The sequence below is a fragment of the Numenius arquata genome, chromosome Z (assembly GCF_964106895.1).
Source record: "Numenius arquata chromosome Z, bNumArq3.hap1.1, whole genome shotgun sequence".
Lineage (NCBI taxonomy): Eukaryota > Metazoa > Chordata > Aves > Charadriiformes > Scolopacidae > Numenius > Numenius arquata.
This window is the reverse complement of record NC_133616.1, coordinates 1,285,458-1,305,989: the sequence shown is the minus strand read 5'-3', so window position 1 is coordinate 1,305,989 and position 20,532 is coordinate 1,285,458. Positions and strand designations below refer to the sequence as shown.

At 39.1% G+C, this 20,532-nt stretch overlaps 2 protein-coding genes across 2 annotated transcripts; one reads left to right on the top strand and one right to left on the bottom strand.

Moving 5' to 3' along the window:
- Positions 1 to 404: 404 nt before the first annotated feature.
- On the bottom strand, positions 405 to 9,059 carry LOC141477481 (stAR-related lipid transfer protein 6-like). Its single transcript, XM_074166685.1, has 7 exons — positions 9,038 to 9,059; positions 7,604 to 7,697; positions 7,403 to 7,452; positions 4,281 to 4,407; positions 3,088 to 3,205; positions 1,403 to 1,496; positions 405 to 1,120 (listed from the first exon to the last, which is right to left on the bottom strand). Exons 2-7 carry the CDS (start codon positions 7,691 to 7,693, stop codon positions 967 to 969), a joined length of 633 nt encoding a protein of 210 aa, XP_074022786.1. The 5' UTR covers positions 7,694 to 7,697; positions 9,038 to 9,059; the 3' UTR covers positions 405 to 966.
- A 3,174-nt stretch (positions 9,060 to 12,233) lies between these two features.
- LOC141477183 (lung adenoma susceptibility protein 2-like) lies at positions 12,234 to 20,165 on the top strand. The gene is made up of 7 exons (XM_074166269.1): positions 12,234 to 12,240; positions 12,507 to 13,271; positions 14,696 to 14,846; positions 15,971 to 16,079; positions 17,407 to 17,529; positions 18,822 to 18,895; positions 19,744 to 20,165. Exons 1-7 carry the CDS (start codon positions 12,234 to 12,236, stop codon positions 19,859 to 19,861), a joined length of 1,347 nt encoding a protein of 448 aa, XP_074022370.1. The 3' UTR covers positions 19,862 to 20,165.
- Positions 20,166 to 20,532: the final 367 nt, after the last annotated feature.

The window sequence follows — 20,532 nt, the reverse complement described above, 5'->3', positions numbered from 1 at the left end:
AAAAATATTGTAGTATGGAAATATATTTTAATATTCATTATTAATACCTTAACACTGACTGGGGAGAAGGAATTTTTACGTAGTATAACTCAATGAAAATTAAAGTATGTAATTAATTGTTTCTAACAATTCGAGAAGGGGCTGAGCAGAGAAGATGAAAGCAATTTTCACACTCTTCGTTAATTTTCACCACTGCTTGTGATTTGTAATGGGAAACGCTATTCACAGGGCTGTCACTTTTTCCTGCAGTTAACTCCTAACCAGAGGTACTAGTAATACTGCGGGCTAACGGGAAACATTATTTCCAAATGAATCATATCACCAGCTCGTTCCTGGAAATTAGTCAGCACATAAAAACTGTTTAGGTTTGGTGCTCAGGATTCAGAAAAATGACAAACAACTCTGTGTACAAAGAGCAGCTTTTAATGAGACGCTAGATACAAATTAATCAGGCTTTTCTTCAAATACTTCATTCCAACACAGTGAAAGAGTTGTTAATTACAGTTGCACGCTTCTAGAGTTAATAAACATGTTTAAAATCTCTAGTACACAAGATGTTTGCTTCTTTCAGTCGAGTACAATAAGTGAGGTAAGAATTTATCAAAGTTTGTTTAAAGCTATGGCAAAAATATTGGACTGCTGTGTTTTAACATTGCAACATTTATCAAGTTGTATCACCAGATTCTCGTGTATATATATATATATTTACTCTGCATATAAAGTGCAAAAATACTACAAAGCATCACCTGATTACATCAAAAGCGACATCCTGTACTTCGATGGCGCTTCAGTGTAAATCCTCCCATCATTCCGAAGAACAGAGAAAACCAGCATTTTAACAGTTAGGTTAAGCTTGATGCGTTTCCACATAAACAACAATTAAAATAAAACTTCATCATCTACTTAAAAAAACTGAATCCAAGTCAAAGATGCACAACTTAAGTGCTTATTATTTTCCACTTACGTTTAATTATGGTCTTTCAAGCCTTTCAGTCCGGCTCTGGTTTCAGTGATTAAGTTGATGAGAGTAGCAGGTAACGCTGTCTCCACCAGGGAACCTGGAAGCATTCCTCCTAGTTCTGGCTGAATAAACACAACCAGCTTGGAATGCTCCGGATTCCTGTGAGGAAAGGAGCAAAATCCTTCCATTAACACTTTTTGCTGTGAATCTTATTGAGATGTACAAAATGTTTATAATTTATAGTCCGTCTCTATTGAAATTAATAATATTAACTGGAGGGTGTGTAAGAGTTTCCATAGTCTGAGTCACAAAACTCTAAAATTTCCCCAAAATAAAACTAAAGGAAATAAAAAGTTGGGTGGCTCACTAAATGTTAAGCTTTGTATAGAGAAGGCAACTGAGTAATCAAAGATGCTAATGAAGGGGGATTTAAATACATACTCAGGCAAAGGGGAGCAGACGTATCCACAGGGATTGTTATAGCCGCGGACACAAGAGGGAGTTGGAGGGCAGCTGGAGTACTCCACACTGACAGCTGTAAATCATCACACAGCAACAACGAAATCAAAATTAATTATCTATGTCAATCACATGACACAAAAATACCTTTTAAAAAAAAACAAGAAACCACTCCAGCTGCTATGGGCTAGTACAAGGTGTCACAATATGGTCACTGATGTGTAATTTCCTTCTCTACGTAAAATACCAGAAGTACATTCAATATTTGTGTAAGTAATTAAATAGAAGTGAAAATACCTATTGATGCTTGGGCAGGCATTCCCAAAACTATTCTCCTTGAGACGTTACTACACACATACCTACCACACCTGAGGTGGGGCTCAGGGCTGGACAAATAAGTCAGTTTGTCAGCAGATGTCATTAATTAGCAAATGCAATCACAGAGACGATGAGGAAATTGCTGCACACATGCACAGGAGTTGTTAGGAGGGGTTTGTTTTTGTTTGAGTTATCCATTACTTATGCATAACAAAGTGTTGAAAGAAAACTAAGAGGTCAGTAAAGTTCCAAGATTAAAAAAAAAATGTTTTCTGCCACGTACTAAGATCTACACAAAGGAAAAAGATGGGCACAGAAATGAAACAGCGGTGAGATGTTTTCCTGGTGGGCCACACAGTTGCAATATTCATCATTTTAGATTTTGCATAAGTTTACAGAAACCAACTCGGGGAGAATCAAATATAGGCCAAATTAGAATACCCTATTAGGCACGCAGCATTAGGTCAGGAAGCCAGCTAAATACAGAAAAGTGTTAGTATAGTATCACAGAATGACATGGGGTTGGAAGGGACTCTGGTTGCACAGAAATGCATCAGGAAAGAAGTTCCTCCTCATATTGAGAAGGAACTTCTTATGTTCAAGTTTGTGCCTGTTTCCTCTTGTCCTGTCCCTGGGCACCACTCAAAAAAGCCTGGCCCCATCCTCCTGACACCCACCCTTGAAGTATTTATAGGCATCAGTCAGATCCCCCCTCAGTCTTCTCTTCTCCAGACTAAAGAGACCCATGTCCCTCAGCCTATCCTCATCAGAGAGATGCTCCAGGCCCCTCAGCATCTTTGTGGTCCTCTGCTGTCCCCTCTCCAGCAGTTCCCTGTCCTTCTGGAACTGGGGAGCCCAGAACTGGACCCAGTGCTCCAGCTGGGGCCTCCCCAGGGCAGAGCAGAGGGGGAGGATGACCTCCCTCCACCTGCTGGCCACACTCTTCCTGATGCCCCCCAGGATGCCATTGGCCTTCTTGGCCACAAGGGCACGTTGCTGGCTCATGGGCATCCTGGTGTCCACCATTAAATAAACACTGAAATTTATATTATGAAATAATAAATTCTACCTTCCTCATACTACTACTACTGCATTTTATTCAGTTTTTCAAATACTGTCATAATAGGAGAATAAATAAAGAACACAGTATTTTCTTTGAAGATCAATTTTGACAGTTTCAGGATTAAAAAAAAGCAACTTTGGGGGATAAACAGGAGGGGACTGTTAATGCATATAAGACCAAGGTGCTCCCTAGTGTGATCAGGCTGCAGAACTTCACAGCCGTTCCCCTCGGGATCTCCAGGACGCAGCCAAAACACACAAGCGTGCAGCGGTTCCGTGCAACTTACAGTTAGTTGTGAGGATATCGCCAGGGTAGGGCTTAACGTGCAGCAGGTCAACAAAATCTCGGGATGAAATCAGCCCCATGCCGTAACTGCGCGTTACGCTGTGGTATATACCCGTGTCCTACGAGTAAGCGAAAGTCATTTTTTTGCAATTAGTATGTAAGAAGTTAATTTTATTTAATCAGCAAAGCAGCGTTACATGTTGAGTAATGAGAATGCGGCAAAAAGGGATTCATTCCTATTTGTCAGCAAAAGGCAACAGCTTCTATATCTAGTTAGTGCTGAACTAAGAGGGCAGGGATTCACTGGGATTCCTTCTGGCCTCATTAGAGGTAGGAGTGTAATTTCTCCACAGAAAAACTCGATATCCAGGTTTAGTGGAGCTAGAATGCCTATTTGCATTAAAATACACACGCTGGATTGCACATTGCCTTTTAGGACAAAGATGTATAATCAGTTAAACTCAGTTCCAAAAAAAAAGCAGGATGTACCACTCCATCCCAACATCTGACCAACTCCAGCTGATCCAGGGAGAGGAATGTGAGAGGGAGAGGTTCAGGGAAGATAAAAATGGGAGGATTAGGGTTTTTTTTCCCCGATTTAGGGAGCACTTCCATACATTTAAGTCATTGATACACGTGTAATACATTCCGAGACCTCTCTCCACCTCTCTCAAGCGGTGACGCAAAAGCAGCCAACACAGAACTGATATTCTTCATAGGAATTCCAAGTTCTGGGTTTCCAGAGTGCCCGAGACAAAGCCCCAGGCAGCTGGAATTCCAAACATAAAGTATTTCACAGCACTAGTACAGCATTAATTCCATTTCCATGATTTTTTTTACATTTGTGCAGATTATTCTCACTGAGAGGAGAGCTTTCCCTATACCTTGTTGTCCTTGTGTCTCATCCTCAGCCTGACGGAGACTTCTGTTGTGCTCCGTGGGCTGAATTCTTGGCATGCTTAAGGATATCTCTTTCATAACAAATATTTAAATTTACCCTAAATATTTAACTCCTAAAGGGAGGGACATATTTCACATCCATTTCACATAAGCAGCAGGTTTAGGAGTTTTTACCAACCCAGATGTATTTGGTATCGAGAGCTTTCCTTAACCCAGTAGAGGTCTTTTTAATTACCATAATTCATGCAGAAACAGTTAAAATAAAAACTTTGTATTATTAAATTATCGTATTACCTGGTCAATCCTTTCCAAGAGCTTGTAAGATTGTAACGCTTTGTCCCATTTGTTTCGATATTCAGGAAGATACATAAAAGGAATAATTTTACTAGGGACTTCCTTAATTATCCCTTCTCCGCGGTATCTACGTTGCATAAAAAAACCAGATATTGAATTCAGATTTATGAACTGGAAAAAATAAGTTCTACAAAAATAAGCATCTAGCAGTTGGGGATGCCAGGCTATAATGATATCACGAACGTGATTGCACTTGATGGATCGATTAAAATTCAAGTAGTAATAAAAACTCTCATTCTGTAACTGATTTTTGAGACCATTCCATTCTTAACACCGTACATTTTAAATTAATTATTTTTGAGCTATTAGATAGGAACCTGCTAATTTAAATATGTGCAATTGTTCTATTCATTTATTTTTTTCTATATAGGTATTTTCAATCCTTTTTGACACCGACTGCAAAATCTTCTCGCTGTTTATGAACTAGCACATTCTGGTATTTCTCCAACTTTGGTTCATAATCTTCCGAGGAGTTCAAGGGAAAGTTCACGGAGGGGAAGAGTGGCCTCTGACAAGGAAATGGGAAACTCCTGTAAGTGCTGGGAACTGCTCGTTGATAATTCTCAGACCTAGTTCCTGGAGAAACCGCGAATCATTACAGTAGGAGCTCCCAGAGAGCAATTAAACACAAAGGTGAAGGATGCTGCGGGACAACAGTCAAGCTCAAAGGAGACTACGCTTGCAAACAGGTTAAGAGACATGAAATCAGATTTACAGACCCTGATGATGCACGAGCGTTAAGTCAGAAAGGGCAAAGATAGCCCAGTTCAAATCTGTAAACTGTTTTCTTCCTCTGCAGCAACTCTTTGTCACCACGCACTGCCCTGGTGGAGCCAGCACTGTGGGCGTCTGGGATTACTCCAGAAACCAGCTTCTCCACTAACTACAGCAGGAGCTATAGTGATGGGAAACACTTTAATGCCAAAACAGCGAATGGAAGCTGCGGCAGGATCAGTTAAAACCAGTATATTAATATTTGGATACACCCTTTATTTCCATAACTGCCATGAACTTGTGTTTACCAATCTCCTAAGCCGCTCTTGCCTGCATCCTGTAATATCTTCTCTCCTAAACTCAGTGTGAGTTGTTAATCAGGAGGACTTCTTCTAGGCACAGTTGCTAGAATAAAAGAAAGGGCACACCTGTGAAAAAATCTCAATTTCCAGTTTTTCCAGTGGATTATTACTGGAAAAAAGAGGAAGTAAGCCTGGCAAAGACGGCCTGGATCACCAAATCTAGTCTCGCTATCTTAGACAAACTGAAAATACATACCTCATTGTCTTTCTTGAGCTTAGGTGACACAATTCCAAATAAAATCCTATTCAGCCTTGAACAATCATCTTAATGCTTCCCTGAACTCTGCTGAAAATATTTCACCTGACTGAAGTAAGGATTCTCTATTGCTTTTCACTACCAGAGCCCATACTGATTTCTTTTAGCAAGTAAAGCAAACTGTTAATTATAAAAGAAAGTAGCATTTGTGATATGCAGTTAATAAATACTCAATGTCAAAGTGAAAATGCAAACAGCTGGATTTTTGCTCCTAGAAACAGCTAGTATTCCTTCTCAAAAGACATGCTACAGACCAGTACTGCTTGTTAATGTGACAGATTTGTACAAAATAAAAAAGAATGAAAGATTCTGGCTCCCTGTACCGAATGGCAGAAAAGAACGATGATGCTTCTCCTAACTGCAGAGGACTTGCTATATACAGATCTGAGTAAAAACAAAAATGGCTTCATGTCTGATTGAGACTAAAGCACATCTTTTTTTTCCTCCACAGAAATAACTCGGGCACATTCTTACGAATTCTAAGCAACCAGACTCTCACTCCCTCACATCCACCTGTACTGAAATAAGACCTGAAATACAATAATAATGCCACATAAAAAGCATGCAAATCCAAACTAAGATAACAGCGCTTTTAACATATTCTAATGAAATATTACAGCTATTTTCCATTATAATACTGTAAAGTAATGCTTCTGTAATACTAGCAATATAGAACTGTCCTCTGTAATTAATGCCTTCTTTGCCCAAACCTTCAGAAATAATTAGAAAGCCAAGCAAGACTTTTGGATTTAGAATACCACTGGTGACAAACATCTCATCATATTGAGAAAAAAGAATCAGGTGCTAACTTTCTCTACCGCCTATCTGTCTAGATTGGCATTCAATATAATTAAATACCCATTAGGTATTAAAAAAAAAAAAAAAGAGTGAGAGAGTCTAAGGACATGTTGCAAGTGTCCTTTTTTCTCTGCTTTTGCGCAATTTGCTTCAGTGAGATATTTTTTCTTTCTTTCCCTTGGTTTAATAAGCTGAATCAGCTTAGTAAAGAACCAGCTGAGTGCCAAAGCTACCATAAACAAGCAGCAGGATTGCAGAGCCAGAATTCCAGTAGGACAATAAAAAATAGAACAAACTCTATCAGTGACAGCAAGCTGTGAGATCAATTTAGTCCGCCTCGCCTAACTCCACCCGCTGGGCCAAGTCTAGCTGCTTAGCACAGAATTCATCACGCAAGAGAAGGAAGGACGGATGAAATTGCTGCTCCAGACATTATATGACCTTCTTATTCTCAGTACAGTTAATTCAGTTTCTGGTGCCAGGAAAAAAAAAAGAGGTACAAAGGACAGATAAGGTAGAGTGAGAGCGTAAGCACATCTGAGTATCACATCATTTCACAAGTACGAAGGGGTGAAAAGCGAAGCCCAGCTGGTGAGATGTAATGGCTCGAATAGAGCGTTCCACCAGGAAGAGTCCCTGACCTCAGGCCAAAACTGTTACTTCTTATCTACTTATTCCATATTAATATATGCCTTATATAATATTTAATTCTCAGGGAACATCTGAAAATTGCTTGGGAAACCCATCTCTTGTATTCCAGCCCTATTGCTGACCCAGTGTAACTACAGTGCAAAATCTTCTCCATAATTAACTAAACAACACTTTAATGAAGGACAGAACATGGTAAACTTTTCCATTTCAATCGTGGGTGTCACTGTTAAAAAAAAGCTGTTGTTATTCATGACAACGACAAATGAAATGTAAATACTTACATATTTCCTGCATACTCTTTTGAAGGCTTTGAAGAAACCATAACATTTTTCTCAAAAGTAGAAAAAGGAAAAATAAAAACTTAGCAGTTGGTAAAGAGCTGTCAACTAATTTCTAAAGGAAAGCAGTTTAAAACACTTTTTGCAACAAAATGTATATAATAAAAATAACATCATAAACAATATTAACTAGTATTTTCTTACTGAAACTTTTATCACTCTCCATCCTGAAGTATCTTGACTGTACGATAAAATTTTTTCTGAAACTTCATCCGCAATTTTCTTATAATCCATTTATCTGCAAAGATTCAAAAGCAATTCGCTGGGACATGATAAAAGCACCCCATAAAGAGCAAAAGCCATAGGGCTCGTTCCTGTATTCTTTCCACAGGCTTTAGTATATGTTAACTGAGAATTTCTATCAAATGAACTTTTTATTCATCATACTCAATTTGAGAAAAAGACACATCATTACTTAAAATTCTGTAATTGACTTCTAGCCTTGGCTACTGAGAAGTAGCCATTGGTCTGGATCTTGAGAATGAATTACAGCCCCTAGTAAGACACACCGTTTACTCCATATTAAATCCATCATTACCCCGCATTAAAACTTCCCCCCCTTATCCAGCTTATCCCCCGAGACTCTCATTCTGCTATGATTTGCTGAAGTCATTAGACTAGTAGCTAACTTGTGCGGTTAACACACATGAGGTTCAAACTATCAAAGAGATATGTTTCTTACCTTAGAAAAGCTTTATACAACAATCGTTATGGGCTGTACTACTGTGGAAACTCTTTGGCAAGCAAGAGGCAGCAAAAGGTGCAGAAGGCACCCTCCACCCTGCCCTCCCCAGCACTGACACCTCCTGCACGTTGGAGCTCCCTACCCTTTCTTCCCTAACATGTACAGTGATCACGCTGAAAGAGGGGAGATTGAGGTGAGATCTGGGGAAGAACTTCTTTGCTGTGAGGGTGGTGAGAGCCTGGCCCAGGTTGCCCAGAGAAGCTGTGGCTGCCCCATCCCTGGAGGGGTTCAAGGGCAGGATGTATGGGGCTTTGAGCAACCTGGTCTGGTGGGAGGTGTCCCTGCCCAGGGCAGGGGGTGGCACTGAGAGGTCTTTAAGGTGCCTTCCAACCCAAACCCTTCTATGCTCTCTCAGAGAGGTCTTTCTCCTAAGAATATTAACTGTGGTTCTCAAGGTAATATATTGAACACTCCTAGACCAGTGTCTCCCACAAACTTAACACCAAAATCTTTATGGGGCTGTCCCAGCTAACGGGTTGCACAGACTCCTCCAAAGCCACCCAGGTACTGCTGAGTCTGTGCCCCCGAAGGAGGGCAGCTCACAGGGCAGAGCACACCGCTCACCCTCCGCTGGGCTCCACCACATGCAGCCCCAGCTCGGGGAGTGCTGACAGGCGAAGTCGAGCGCCGAGAAGGCGGCGGAGCCGGAGGCCTTGGCAAGCAGGACCCTCGCTCCCTGAGGCGCGACGCCCACCCCAGCTAGGGGGCCCGAACAACCCAGCCAGCAGCTTCCCTCCTCGCTCGCCAGCGGGGAAAAGAGACAAAGCGGTAAGCGGGCTACCTCCTGCTCGGAACAGGAGGAAGATGGAGAGGAGACAACAGCTCCTACTCACCTCACCTCAGCGGCGCTGAAAAGAGCTGCACCCGGCCCCGCCTTCCCGGCTTCCCGCCTCCCCGCCGCGGGGCATGCCGGGAGATGTAGTTCGGCCGGGACTTCCCCGCCCGGCTTGGACTACAACTCCCGCCGGGCCGCGCGGCCGCCGCTGCGCCTGCGCGCCGCCATTTTGCAAAGGGGCGCGGTCCCTTCAAAACCCGCTGGGCGGCAAAGCGCGGAGGAGCGGCCGTGAGGGGTGGGGATAGCTCGGGCTCCCGAGCAGGGATGGGCGGGTGGGGCATCCTTATGGCGTTGTGGAGGGATTGTGCTGCTTCAGTAGCTTCTTTTCGCCACGCTGGCTGTTTTTCTGCGAGGAAAAGGGGGCTGGGGGTCCCTGTCGCGGCCGGGTCTTGCCCGTGTGGGCCTACCCTGCATCTCCTAGGGGTGTTGTGTGAGGAGGGGTTCCGGCAGGCCTGTGCTGGTCGCGGTGCCCTCGGGCCGGTGTTTACGCTGGCTCCTGGGCTTTCCCGGGCAAACCACTGCAACCTTGGAAGAGCTGCTCCCCACTCTGCCTTTTTCATGTAAATTGTATAAATCCTTACGTTGCTGTTGCATGATGATCCTTGTTTGTGTGTGATGTTGGGTAGAGCAAAGCTATTAATCTTTGTTCCTTGTTACAGCACGTGTCTCCTTATAACCTTAAGAGAGTTCTCGGATGGTGTTTTACCCGCAGGGATGAAAAGAAGCGTTAGGTTTCTTTTGGTGACCTTGACCGTCCTGATTACAGCATTTGGAACAAGCCTGCCCTTCCAGCTCTTCAATTTACAGTTTGTGGGTTACAAAGGCAGCTTGGCTTAGGTTGACTAAATTGCATAGATAAGACAGTTCCAAGTGCTTGTAAAATTCTTTTGCTGTGTGTACCCGTTCCGCTTATATAAAAATATCTGTAAGGGTAATGGCTTCCTTCTCCTGGTACATTGACTTGTTAGTCTTTCATACTCTCTAAGCTACTTCTACTACTGTTTTTGTCCATGTCTATTCTTTTCTGCTGGTTCTGAAATCAAAAGCTAGGATATTTCTGTGTGTCTTTGCTGAACTGTATGTTTGGTGACAAATGGCAGCAGTTCTTACATGAAATCCCCTTCTTGCAAAAGCAAGGTACTGAGGTTCCTATGGAACTAATGAGAAGCTGGATTTTCTTTCTCTCGTTATATTTTTTTCTATTACTAAAACTTCAATATATACATTTTTTTCCCTGTTATGTTTTTTTTTTCCCCAGAGCCATTATTTTCTGCCTTCTACTTTTCTAGGGTTGACACATATATATATATGACAAACTTACTTGAAAAGCAGCAACTTGAATAGCTAAATAGTGTATTTTTAGAAGAAAAATAATAATGAAATTACATTACAAAAGTAAGAATTCCTAGATATGTTATAGTTTACATGAAAACATTTCAGTGCAGATGATCACTTGCGCTTTTGTATCTTTTTCCATTCAGATTCCAAAAAGATGAGTGAAGATTCTAACAAAAGCCTGGATAAAAACCATGACAAGCTCAATAAAAAAAAGCAGTGCCTGCTCTCCTGATTCGACAGTGTCTTCTCTTTTAACAAGCTGTAGCATTGACAGCAGTAACCCGTACTCAAACAGTTTGATTCACTACAAGGACAAGCTTTACAGCTCTGCCTCTGAGGCTTTGGAGGCTTATATTGAAGATTTTGATTTAAGCCTCACATCTCCAGAAATAAGCACTGGAAAAATCTGCATATGTCAAAGCACTCCCAAACAAGTTAAGTTTTCAAAGCATCATGCCAAAAAAAACTATGGTATGTCTCCCACAAATATGCTTTTTAATAAGTTTTGGTGTTTGCTATTCTCTTTTTCTTTTATTTTTTTTTCATTGCCGATGGTATTGCATCTCCTCGTTTCACACCAGGTGTGTGTTATTGAAGGAATATTCCCTGCACAACTCCTTGCAAGTCTTCATGGGATAGCAAATGATGCTTGGTCATGGCTATGAATATTTGTTGCTCTCTGTAATGCTTTTTTTTGGAAAAGCTTGGTGGATTGGTGAGAATTTGTGGCTACACTCGTAGACACAATAATAAATTCCAGAGTATGGAATAGAAATTATTTTTTCTATATGTGAATATATGCTAAAAATGGTAAATCATTGCTTAAACCTGAGTCTTGAAAAAAAAAATCTATTTCCTTTCTAGAGTAAGTAACATCAGAACCTAATTAATTGAAGGAGTTTCTTTAAACACTGCTTTGTGTTAGAACAAAATTTGCCTCTTGGCCATTGACTTTTATGGAATGTAATTCTGGGTCTGAAGTAATGTATATGGATTTGAATCGGCTTTTGTCATTATTAGTTAGCTGGAACAAATATTAATTGATTATATGAACCTTTGTCCATTACATCTAAAATAACAAAGTCTGAGGTGCTGGCAAGCTTTGTACCTGAAAGAGGATGCCTGCGTGGGTTGCATTGGCATGGTAGCATAATTTATTATTCAGGGCTTTTTTTAATTCCCTGTAGCCTATAACCTTCCTCTAAATCCACACCTTTTTCTTTCTCTTATCAAGGCAGCTATTTTTTAGCTGTGCTTAGCTTTTGATTTCTATTTTTTCTAATATAAACAATCTACTTAAGTTTAACTGATTTCCCAAAGAAAAATAAGCATTCTGATTATCACTAAAAATGAGGAACTGTTTTAAGGAAGGTGTTGTCTGCTCTTCTTTGCAGAAGGCTCATTAGCTCAGTTCACATATTAGTCTGTGTGTATGTTTTGTATGTTATAATAGTCTGCAATATATAGATTTCACTTACTGATATTACTGTGAAAGTGAGAAAAAAATAACTTCTGTGTACTATCTGAGGAAAACCTATTTTAATGAATCAGTGCTTCACAGTTTCAGTAAATAAATAAATAATGATTTAATGCTATAATTCTTCCCTGAAAAACTGCCGAGTTGAATCTTATATACCATGTAAGTTCCTATAGAATCACAAAATAGGTCTCGAGGCCCATTATCTGGCTACTTGCCTTTCAAGCTATTGCTTTTAACCATCTTTTTCTCTAGTAAATGTGCTTAATTTACAATAATGTGAGATGTCATCCCTAACATTACTGTGTGGAGGAAATGTCACTACTAGGACTGAAATACTTGAAGACATTTGCAAAATATACAATTTTGACAACTAAAAATGGGCTGTAGGATGTAGATTTTTTTTTTCTCTTAAAGAAAAATAAATAATCAATACATAATGAAACTGCAGATGTTTTGTGCTATGAAAGGAGGGGTAGCTTTTGACTGGTAAGGTGCCTAATTAGAAATGGAACCACTCTTGTAAGAACACCCTGGTAAATAAATAACTTTGTTAAGCTTTAAATTATTACTTCATGTTGGATCTTAAAAATGTATCCTATTGTTATGCTTGAAGTTTAACAGTTCATGTAGAATATCTTTGTTTTTTCAGCATTGGATGGTTTTGATCAGCTTGTAGGATTGGGTTCTCTTGCTTCACCCTCTAGAAGGCAGCCTGAGCGTGACCCAGACTCGGTCAGTCTGGCAACGGATGACCTGTTAGCCTTCCCAGCAGATGGATCCTTTATCCAGCCTAGTCCTTTTAAATCAACGCATCAAAGTAGTGAGTGGAAGAGGCAGACACTTCAGACATCTTTCTGCCATTGCAAAAGCTCGTCTCTCAACACCCAAAGCGGTCTCGGTCCCCAGGAGAACAGGAAAGCTGTTGCTCACCAGAATCCACACGATGACTTCAGCAAAAAGAAACGCAGTGTGTATACACCACATAGACACAGTCCTGCCTCCTCTAAGGGGAGCTGGAGACCCTTGTCTTTTGAGGAGAACTCTAACATTTTGCCTGTTAAGAATTATCCAAGGTGGCTCACCAGTCAGAAGTCTGATTTAAGTGTCTCGGGGATAAGTAGTATTCCCAATTATCACTACCCAGTCTGGCTTAAAAGCCTTTTTTCTGATCCAACTAAAGAAAGCGATCATCAACTTTTTAATACACAAGGCAAAGCTTCTTCTTCTCAAACTTTTGAGATCCTGAAAAAAAGACACTCTGTAGATAAAGACAGTTTGAATTTTTTTGAACAAAACGGTTGCCTGGACCTGAGAGGTGATAACCAAGTAGAAGAAAGTTGCAACTGCGACAGTCCAGATGCATCCTTCCCATTTGGCTACTTGTTTTTGAGACATCCTAAAAAGCCTTTCAGAGGTAACTATGTTTCATATAATTTGTTCTTTAATTTTGAGAGTATGTGTATAAAGTTCTACGTTTTTTAAACCAACATTCTAGTCATATTAGTCTGGCTGCACTGTACAGTAGATTTATTCACTCCTGTCTTTGACAAATAAGTCAAAGCACTTATTAATACTTGACCAAGTTAAACAGCTTTTATACTGTAAGCTTTCATAGATAAATCAATATTTAAGCATTTATTTTACAGCAAAGTATTTATTACAGTGACATATTTAGTACCTTGCTGCAAGATAATGACAGTAATTCTGTAAATATTTTAATAGAATTTCAAGCATGAAATTAAATTACATGAAGTGAACCTTGGGGGGGAGAGAAATTCCTAAACGTAGTGCAAATGAATCCGTCAAATTGGTTAAAAAATACCATTTATTCTGTAGTCTTTTTCTCTACACAGCGGGAGATATTTGTAACTCGTATAGTCAGGTGATCCAGTGCCTTCAGTTTATGTAAAGCCTTTCCTTGGGAATCTCTCGTTTTGCAGCAGGAGCAGGGAGGTCCTCCCATCATTAAACACCACCTTTGTATTCTGAAATATCAGCAAGATTTGAGAGATTAACATTTCAAAGTGTTAATTCCCTTTATTTTATAAGAGAAATATTTTTTCTTTGTTATGCAAAGCATAAATACTGATATCGCCCTTTTTTCAAGAGGTTATATATAAAAACTAAGTTAAAATGTTGTTTATGTTGTGAATTCAAAGCAACAAAACGCCGGATACACAAATGTCTGTAAATACCTTTCTACTGTATATGAATTATGAACTTTACAGAGTTATATCTTTTTTTTTTCACTCAGAAAATTTTACCAATCATGAGCAGGCTAGGTTTAAAAAAAAAAAAAAAAAAGAGAATATATCTTGTTGCTTTGAGTGCTTGTCTGAAACTATTTTTAAATGAGTCCTGTATGTGATTTGCATGTCTATGTTGCATGATTTCTCTCCCAGGTGTCTGTAAAAACAGACTGGGAGAGTACATTTTTAAAAAAAAATGTACTGAATAATAAGAAAACTAGCCTAAGAACTTACAGTATTAAAAAGTAATATTTAACATCATATTGTGGATTAATTATATTTTCTATAGCATGGAAGCACATTAAAACCATTAAATAGTCTTGAATGCTGCATATGATACTTCTTTTACATAAGTTAGGAAAAGAAATGCTTGATTATTTTAAATATTTTCCTGGCTAGAACCTGATGGTACTGATGATTTTCATGCCATACCAAAATAACCAAAGGAGTTGTGTTGGGGCTATACTCTCTGTAACATATTTTCAGTGCTAATTAATCTGTAGTAATTTTCTTTATTACATAAAATTAAAAGTAATGTGGAAATAATGCCTTTGAGGAGGCTCAGACACACTGTGTTCTTGTTTTTTAGAAGACCCTGTTGAGCTGCTTACCTTGAAGGCTGACAGAGGTCTGGAGAGTTCAATGGAAGATTTGTCAAATACTCTGGAAAACGATGGCAGTCCTTCCACAACAGATATTCTAGGAGCAGAGAGGTCATGGGAAAATGCTCCAGGTGCTTTGTAAGTGATCATGTATTTGCAACTAATTTGTTCCTGAAAATACATGATGTATTTAATTGCTTTTGTATAGAGTGCAAGCAATAGTGATGTACCATGTGCGTAAAGAAAGGATTTAGTATCCCATTTCTAGTGCTAAATGTTTGCTATTTCCCTTTTTCATTGACTTGCAAAGAATCCTGTCGATATTTCTTATTGTTGCCTTTTAATAATATCTTTGTATATTCAAGAGAAAAATTTAGTGGAACTTAAACTAATAAATCTGTCAATTTATGATTAATAGTTTCTGAAAAACAAGGTAATACTGGGAAGTTTTTTGTTGTTTTTATTAATAAAGCAGCGTGGCCTTGGGAAGTTCCGGGACAGTCCTGGGAGTGAAATTTCAGTTGTTCAGGAGCTGAAAGGTTATTTCACAGGATGAAAGAATGCTAAGAATCTATATTAGAATTTCCTACAGTTGTTAAGAAGCAGTTGGGTGTATGTGGTTCTGGGTGTTGTCTGTCAGCTTCCCTTTACCCCAGAAGATTTTGAACTGTTGCTTAATTTTAGCAATGTTTATCAGGTGAGTGAGTGTCTCAAACTGCAGCATTCCTGCATGTGATGATAGAAGCAGTACTATTATTGCTCCTGTTGAGAAAGAGGCTAATAATCTAATCTCCTGCTAGCCACCAGAATGCTTACATAGGAGAATCACTGGAAATCAGGCTTCATTAATATCTGTTTCTATGAGACTATTACCTTTAATTTAAAATACCCTAGAGACTGTAGGAGAATTAGAGGTCAGTAAGTAGAAGGCAACTATTTTTCTTTAGATGTTGACTAGTAATGGAGGAATACCAAGTATAAGAAAAACTTCCATGTTAATAAATCACAGCTAAGAAGTCCTTCCCTTGCCTTTTTTGTTTAGTTGAGTTTTATGGCTACCCAGGTTTTGATTATACTGGCAAAACTGGAAACAATAGTTGTGTGTGTCTCACGTACACCAAAGGGCTGACAGGACTACTTAGTGTCCCCTTGATGTTACAGGGATGCAATATATCTGGTTTCATCATAACTATATCCTAAAACAGTTCTTTTAGTTTATAAACCTCTTCTTATTCTCAATTGCATGTTTAATGTTGGTTTAGCAAAGCACCAGTGCCTGTGTGCTGTGAGGACATGGAGAATGCTTTACCATTCCCCAAGGCAGACATCATCCACAAGTTCTTGGAAGACTGCCTAAATGACAAAAATAAGGTGAGTAAAATTGAGTATTTATTTCTGAGTGCCCAAAATACGTAAGGCGAGTAAATACTAGAAGGGGGAATACCTGTAAATTGGTTTTCCTTCTATAATATATCAAGTAGAAAGTCTAGGTGCAGTAGCTCAGTTATATTTAAGCATGATGACTTCATACAATTATTAAATCCTATAATCTAACCCTTGGTCACAACTATGATTAAGAAAGCATCCAACTATAAAATGCTCTGCTTAGTTTGTTTTTCACACTCCATATTTTGTTTATATAATAATTTTCCTGCCTCAAGTAAAGGAAGAATATATTTTTTATTATTGATGTATTAAATACTACTAATTTCCTAGCCTGGCTGATGTACCGTTAAGTATGAGTCAAGTTCAAGAGCTAACTTAAGGAATTTCTTTCTTGTTATTTATGCTTTTGCACTGCAATTGGATTGTGGATTAAATTTTCTCTTGATTATTCATTATTTTATTCCCATTCTTACATATTAATTGCTTTCTTGGCAGTCTTAATGTTGTTCAGTCTTTCATTTTGATTATATGAACGCTTTATCCTTTTCTCAGCTCGGGAGATGAGCACAGAGCCCATACTGTTCACTGATGTACTGGTGTCTTTCCTTTTTGCCTGCTTGTCCTTGAATCTTAACTGCTCTAAAATTCTGTTTTCCCATCCTGTAGTAAACAGAGCATTATCCTTTAAGTTTTCACCGCTGTGGCACATACTTCTGTTTCCCTAAGGAGTTAATTGACACAAAACCTAATGATGTGCAGGAGTAGTTGAAATTATTCTGTCTGATGAATGTTGCTTCACTGTATTTCATCCTTCGTGCTCCCTGCTCTCTTGCTTCTGTTAGATCATCAGACACTTCTAGACATAAGTATTTCTAGATTATCCACAAATTTTTGTCACCTTGAGTTAATTTGCTTTTTTGATTATAGAACGAGGAGATATCATATAGATGCTAATTATATGAATAAATTTATGTTTATCATTAAGGAAGCTTACTTGCTCTGTCAGTTAGGAAATGTTGAAACATGTTCCAGCACTGCTGTCATAGTGTTACAAGAACTGACAGTCTAAATATTCTTGAATTATTTTACACAAGGCTTCACATCTTCCTAATAATGTAAGTATTGACAGTGATTTCACAGACCATACCGTGGCATAAATTGAGATAAACCATATTGGTACAATTTATAAAATAAAGAATAGGTAGAGGGAAATGCTCAGAGAAATTAGCCTTTAACTTGTTTCAGGGAAACTTCAAAAATTGGTTGTTTTGTTTTATATGCAGTATTAACAGATTAATTCATTTTGGTTTAGGAAAATGCCTTCTGTGGAGGTCATCATCACAGACCCCTCGAAGCTTTGAAGCGGATGTTGTTTGAACTTCAAGCAGTTCAGGGACGTTCAAGCCAGAATGAAACTGCTGACCTAAAGGAAGAGGTGGTAAAAGTGACCAGTCTGTTTCCTTATGTTATTATCTTGCCGATATCAATGTGCTGTGTTCATTTCTGATAAAAGTCAATAGTCCTTTTTATAGGCTTGGTTTCCAGTCATTTTAGAGCCCTGCCAGCAGATTTAATCCAGTTTGCAACAGGAGCTGTGCCCTACAGCCCCTGTGTCTTGCTGCTGTTGCAAACTGGAGGCTCTGTGCCACCTCACGCTGCGGTCTCTCCTCTTGGCAGGGTCGCTGTGTGACAGGTCGGTGACTCGGCAGTGGCCTCTGCAGTGCTGCAAAAAGCAGTATTTGTAACCAGGAGATGGCGACATTTCAGGCAATCCTGCCCAAGGAGAGCAGACTGTGCTGAGCTCTGAAAAACCTTAGTTTTGGAAAAGTTTTCTGATAATATCCCTGTTAATTCTAGGCTTTCAGGGGCACTTACTATATTTTTAAAAAGCCGGACATTCTCAAATGCTCTATCCTTGCCTCCTTTGGCATCAGTGAGTTGCTATTTTGTGACACTTTGAACCGAAAGTGACCTAATAGATTTTTATTATCACTTTTCACCTTTTTCATAATGTTGCTTGCATACAGTCCTTAAACCCTGTGTCCTATACTCAGCAGTGAATGAAATGCTCCGTGTATGTGTGGGTCAGGCAGGCTCTGGGAATGGGCTGACAGGAACCTCGGGAAATTCAACAGGGCCAAATGCAAGGGAAGGAATTTGGGAAGGAAGAACGCATTGCAGCCGTAAAGGCTGGGGATGGCTGGGTAGGGCCACAGCGCTTGTTTGAGCTGGGAGAACTGGGCTTGTCGAGGCTGGAGAAGAGGAAGTTTTGGGGGACCAATAGAAGTCTTCCTGCACCCCTGAGGGAGGGTATCCAGAAGAGGGAGACGGGGTCTTCACAGTGGTGTATGGTGGAAAGATAAGAAACAGGCATAAATTGAACTGGGAGGTTCACACTGGACACTGGTAGAAACTTTTTAACCCTGAAGACAAGCCAAGCACTGGAACAAGTTGTTCAGGACAGGTTGTGCCTTCCTCATCCTTGGAGGTTTTTGAGATTTGACTAGACAAAGCCCTGAGCAACCTGCCGTAACCTCAAAGCTCCCTCTGTGTTGAGGAGGAACCCACCTCCTGAGGTCTTCCTCCCAACCTGAATCACTTAATGATGCTATAAAGTTGTTGGTAATACTTTCCAATCCAATGTGCTAAAAAATTCCATGTTTTCTGTCATTCAGCTACTTTTCCTTCCTTAAGTTAACAATTTTTCGGGTTTTTTTTTTTTTTAAGCTTACTGAAAAAGCAGAGGCTGAATTGAACCTGTGTGACAGTGAGAGAAACCCTCTTACTAATTCTATTCAGAAGTAAGTGACCGTTGGTTTTCTGAGTTTTCACTGTTTCCAGAAAAAGAATGATAAATTAGCTGAGACTTGTCATATGATCTGAAAATGTTAAGAATAAGCCAGTAGTGAATAATTAAAACCATGACGGTTCATGGAGCAGAGAAATATCTAGTGGCTGGTTGCAGAGATGTACCCTGTAAATAACGATTTGTATTTCATCTATATCCATAGATTAATTACTGCTACACATAGATGGGCTTTAGAATAATCGGACTTGGAGAAGTTTGTAATATGGGACAAAATATTTTCTTGCTTTTTTTCACTACAGTGGAGAAAATAATTACTAGAAAACATATTTTGTTAATGAAATCAACTGACACCTACTGAACTAAAGATAACTAATATGTGACTAAAGAAATAACAAGTTTGCAAAAAGGCACAATAGAAAACGTGGCTTTATTATGTAGGACACTGGTTTCACAAAACTCAGTGTTGCAGTATAGTTTAATATTGCAATTTAAAATTAAAATATTTTTTAATTTAACACAGTACAGTATCTTTCAGTATTGATATGCTATTTTAGGACATAATGTTTTGCAGTATTTAAGATCCTGTGTTGAATACTCATGGTTTCTGTTAAATTATTATAGAATGTTTGTGTGAGCACCTGTATTTGCAAAGACTTATTTAAAATTTCAGTTCTGTTTTATCTTTTAAAAAAAACCAGTGTATTTTCTGATCTGTGCTGTATATAATGCCATCCAGACTGTTAAGCTGTTTGTAAGAAATCACTATAATTTTAAATAGTATTTAATATTTTTAAATAGTAATATATACACTGTTAAAGTCGACTTTTTTTCCTAATCTAGGGCTTTACACCATTTGTCGTGTCTCAAAAGACTTGTTGAAGATAACAGCAACCGAGAAGAGCAGACCCATGATCATGAAGAAGATAAACAAGAAAAAAAGATTAATCTGGGAAGCTGATATCTAAGAATATTTTAATGTTGTGTAACTTAAGTAATTTGTCAGCCTGACCACTGCTCAAAATTTTTTTTTGAAAGCTGAACCAGAGCATGTTCTTGAAAATGCTGTATTCGGTGTTTCTGTACACAATTGTTCTTTTCATTAATTATTTCAAGGCTTAATTGAGTGTTAGTGCTCCCACGAGAATCTAACTATGTGGCAAAAGATACTGCTTTTTAAAGAATATTTAATTAAAATAATGTGAGCATTTTTATGGAAGAATCTGTGTGTTTATAAAAAGTTATTAAAAACTGAACTATTTGGCCAATTCTAGTCATCGCTTCGTTACATGGCCTGTTAGAAACAGGGGGAGCTCAATACCATGTGAAAAGTTCAGCAGTAATTGGTCCCACAGCTGGTTCTCACTGTTACTGGGAAGTCCTAATCTCCCTTCCTTTTTCCTTGCCTTGCTTCTTAGCTTTAGAGCGTATACAATCCTTTGGTGGGCTTAAATAGCCAAAGAAGTAAGAGAATATTTTATTCTTTTCAGCATAATTGAGTAGAATTAGCTCGTGAAAGCCACTGATAAGCACTGGGAATCGCACGGGGGGAGAGGAGTAGGACTTACCCCCTTTACCAATGGCAAATCGAGGGACAAAGAGAAAAGCTGTAAGTAGTAATTTGAGTTGTGA

Excerpts from the sequence above, each read along its gene's own strand:
- LOC141477183 (XM_074166269.1), top strand. Across the intron at positions 16,080-17,406 it reads GCCTAAATGACAAAAATAAG|GAAAATGCCTTCTGTGGAGG; the intron begins GTGAGTAAAATT and ends ATTTTGGTTTAG. Across the intron at positions 18,896-19,743 it reads CTTACTAATTCTATTCAGAA|GGCTTTACACCATTTGTCGT; the intron begins GTAAGTGACCGT and ends TTCCTAATCTAG.
- LOC141477481 (XM_074166685.1), bottom strand. The coding sequence starts at position 7,693 with ATGGATTATAAGAAAATTGCGGATGAAGTTTCAGAAAAAATTTTATCG. Across the intron at positions 4,408-7,402 it reads AAAGAGTATGCAGGAAATAT|ATACCGCGGAGAAGGGATAA; the intron begins GTAAGTATTTAC and ends TATGCAACGTAG. Across the intron at positions 1,121-1,402 it reads GTCTGCTCCCCTTTGCCTGA|GAATCCGGAGCATTCCAAGC; the intron begins GTATGTATTTAA and ends CTTTCCTCACAG.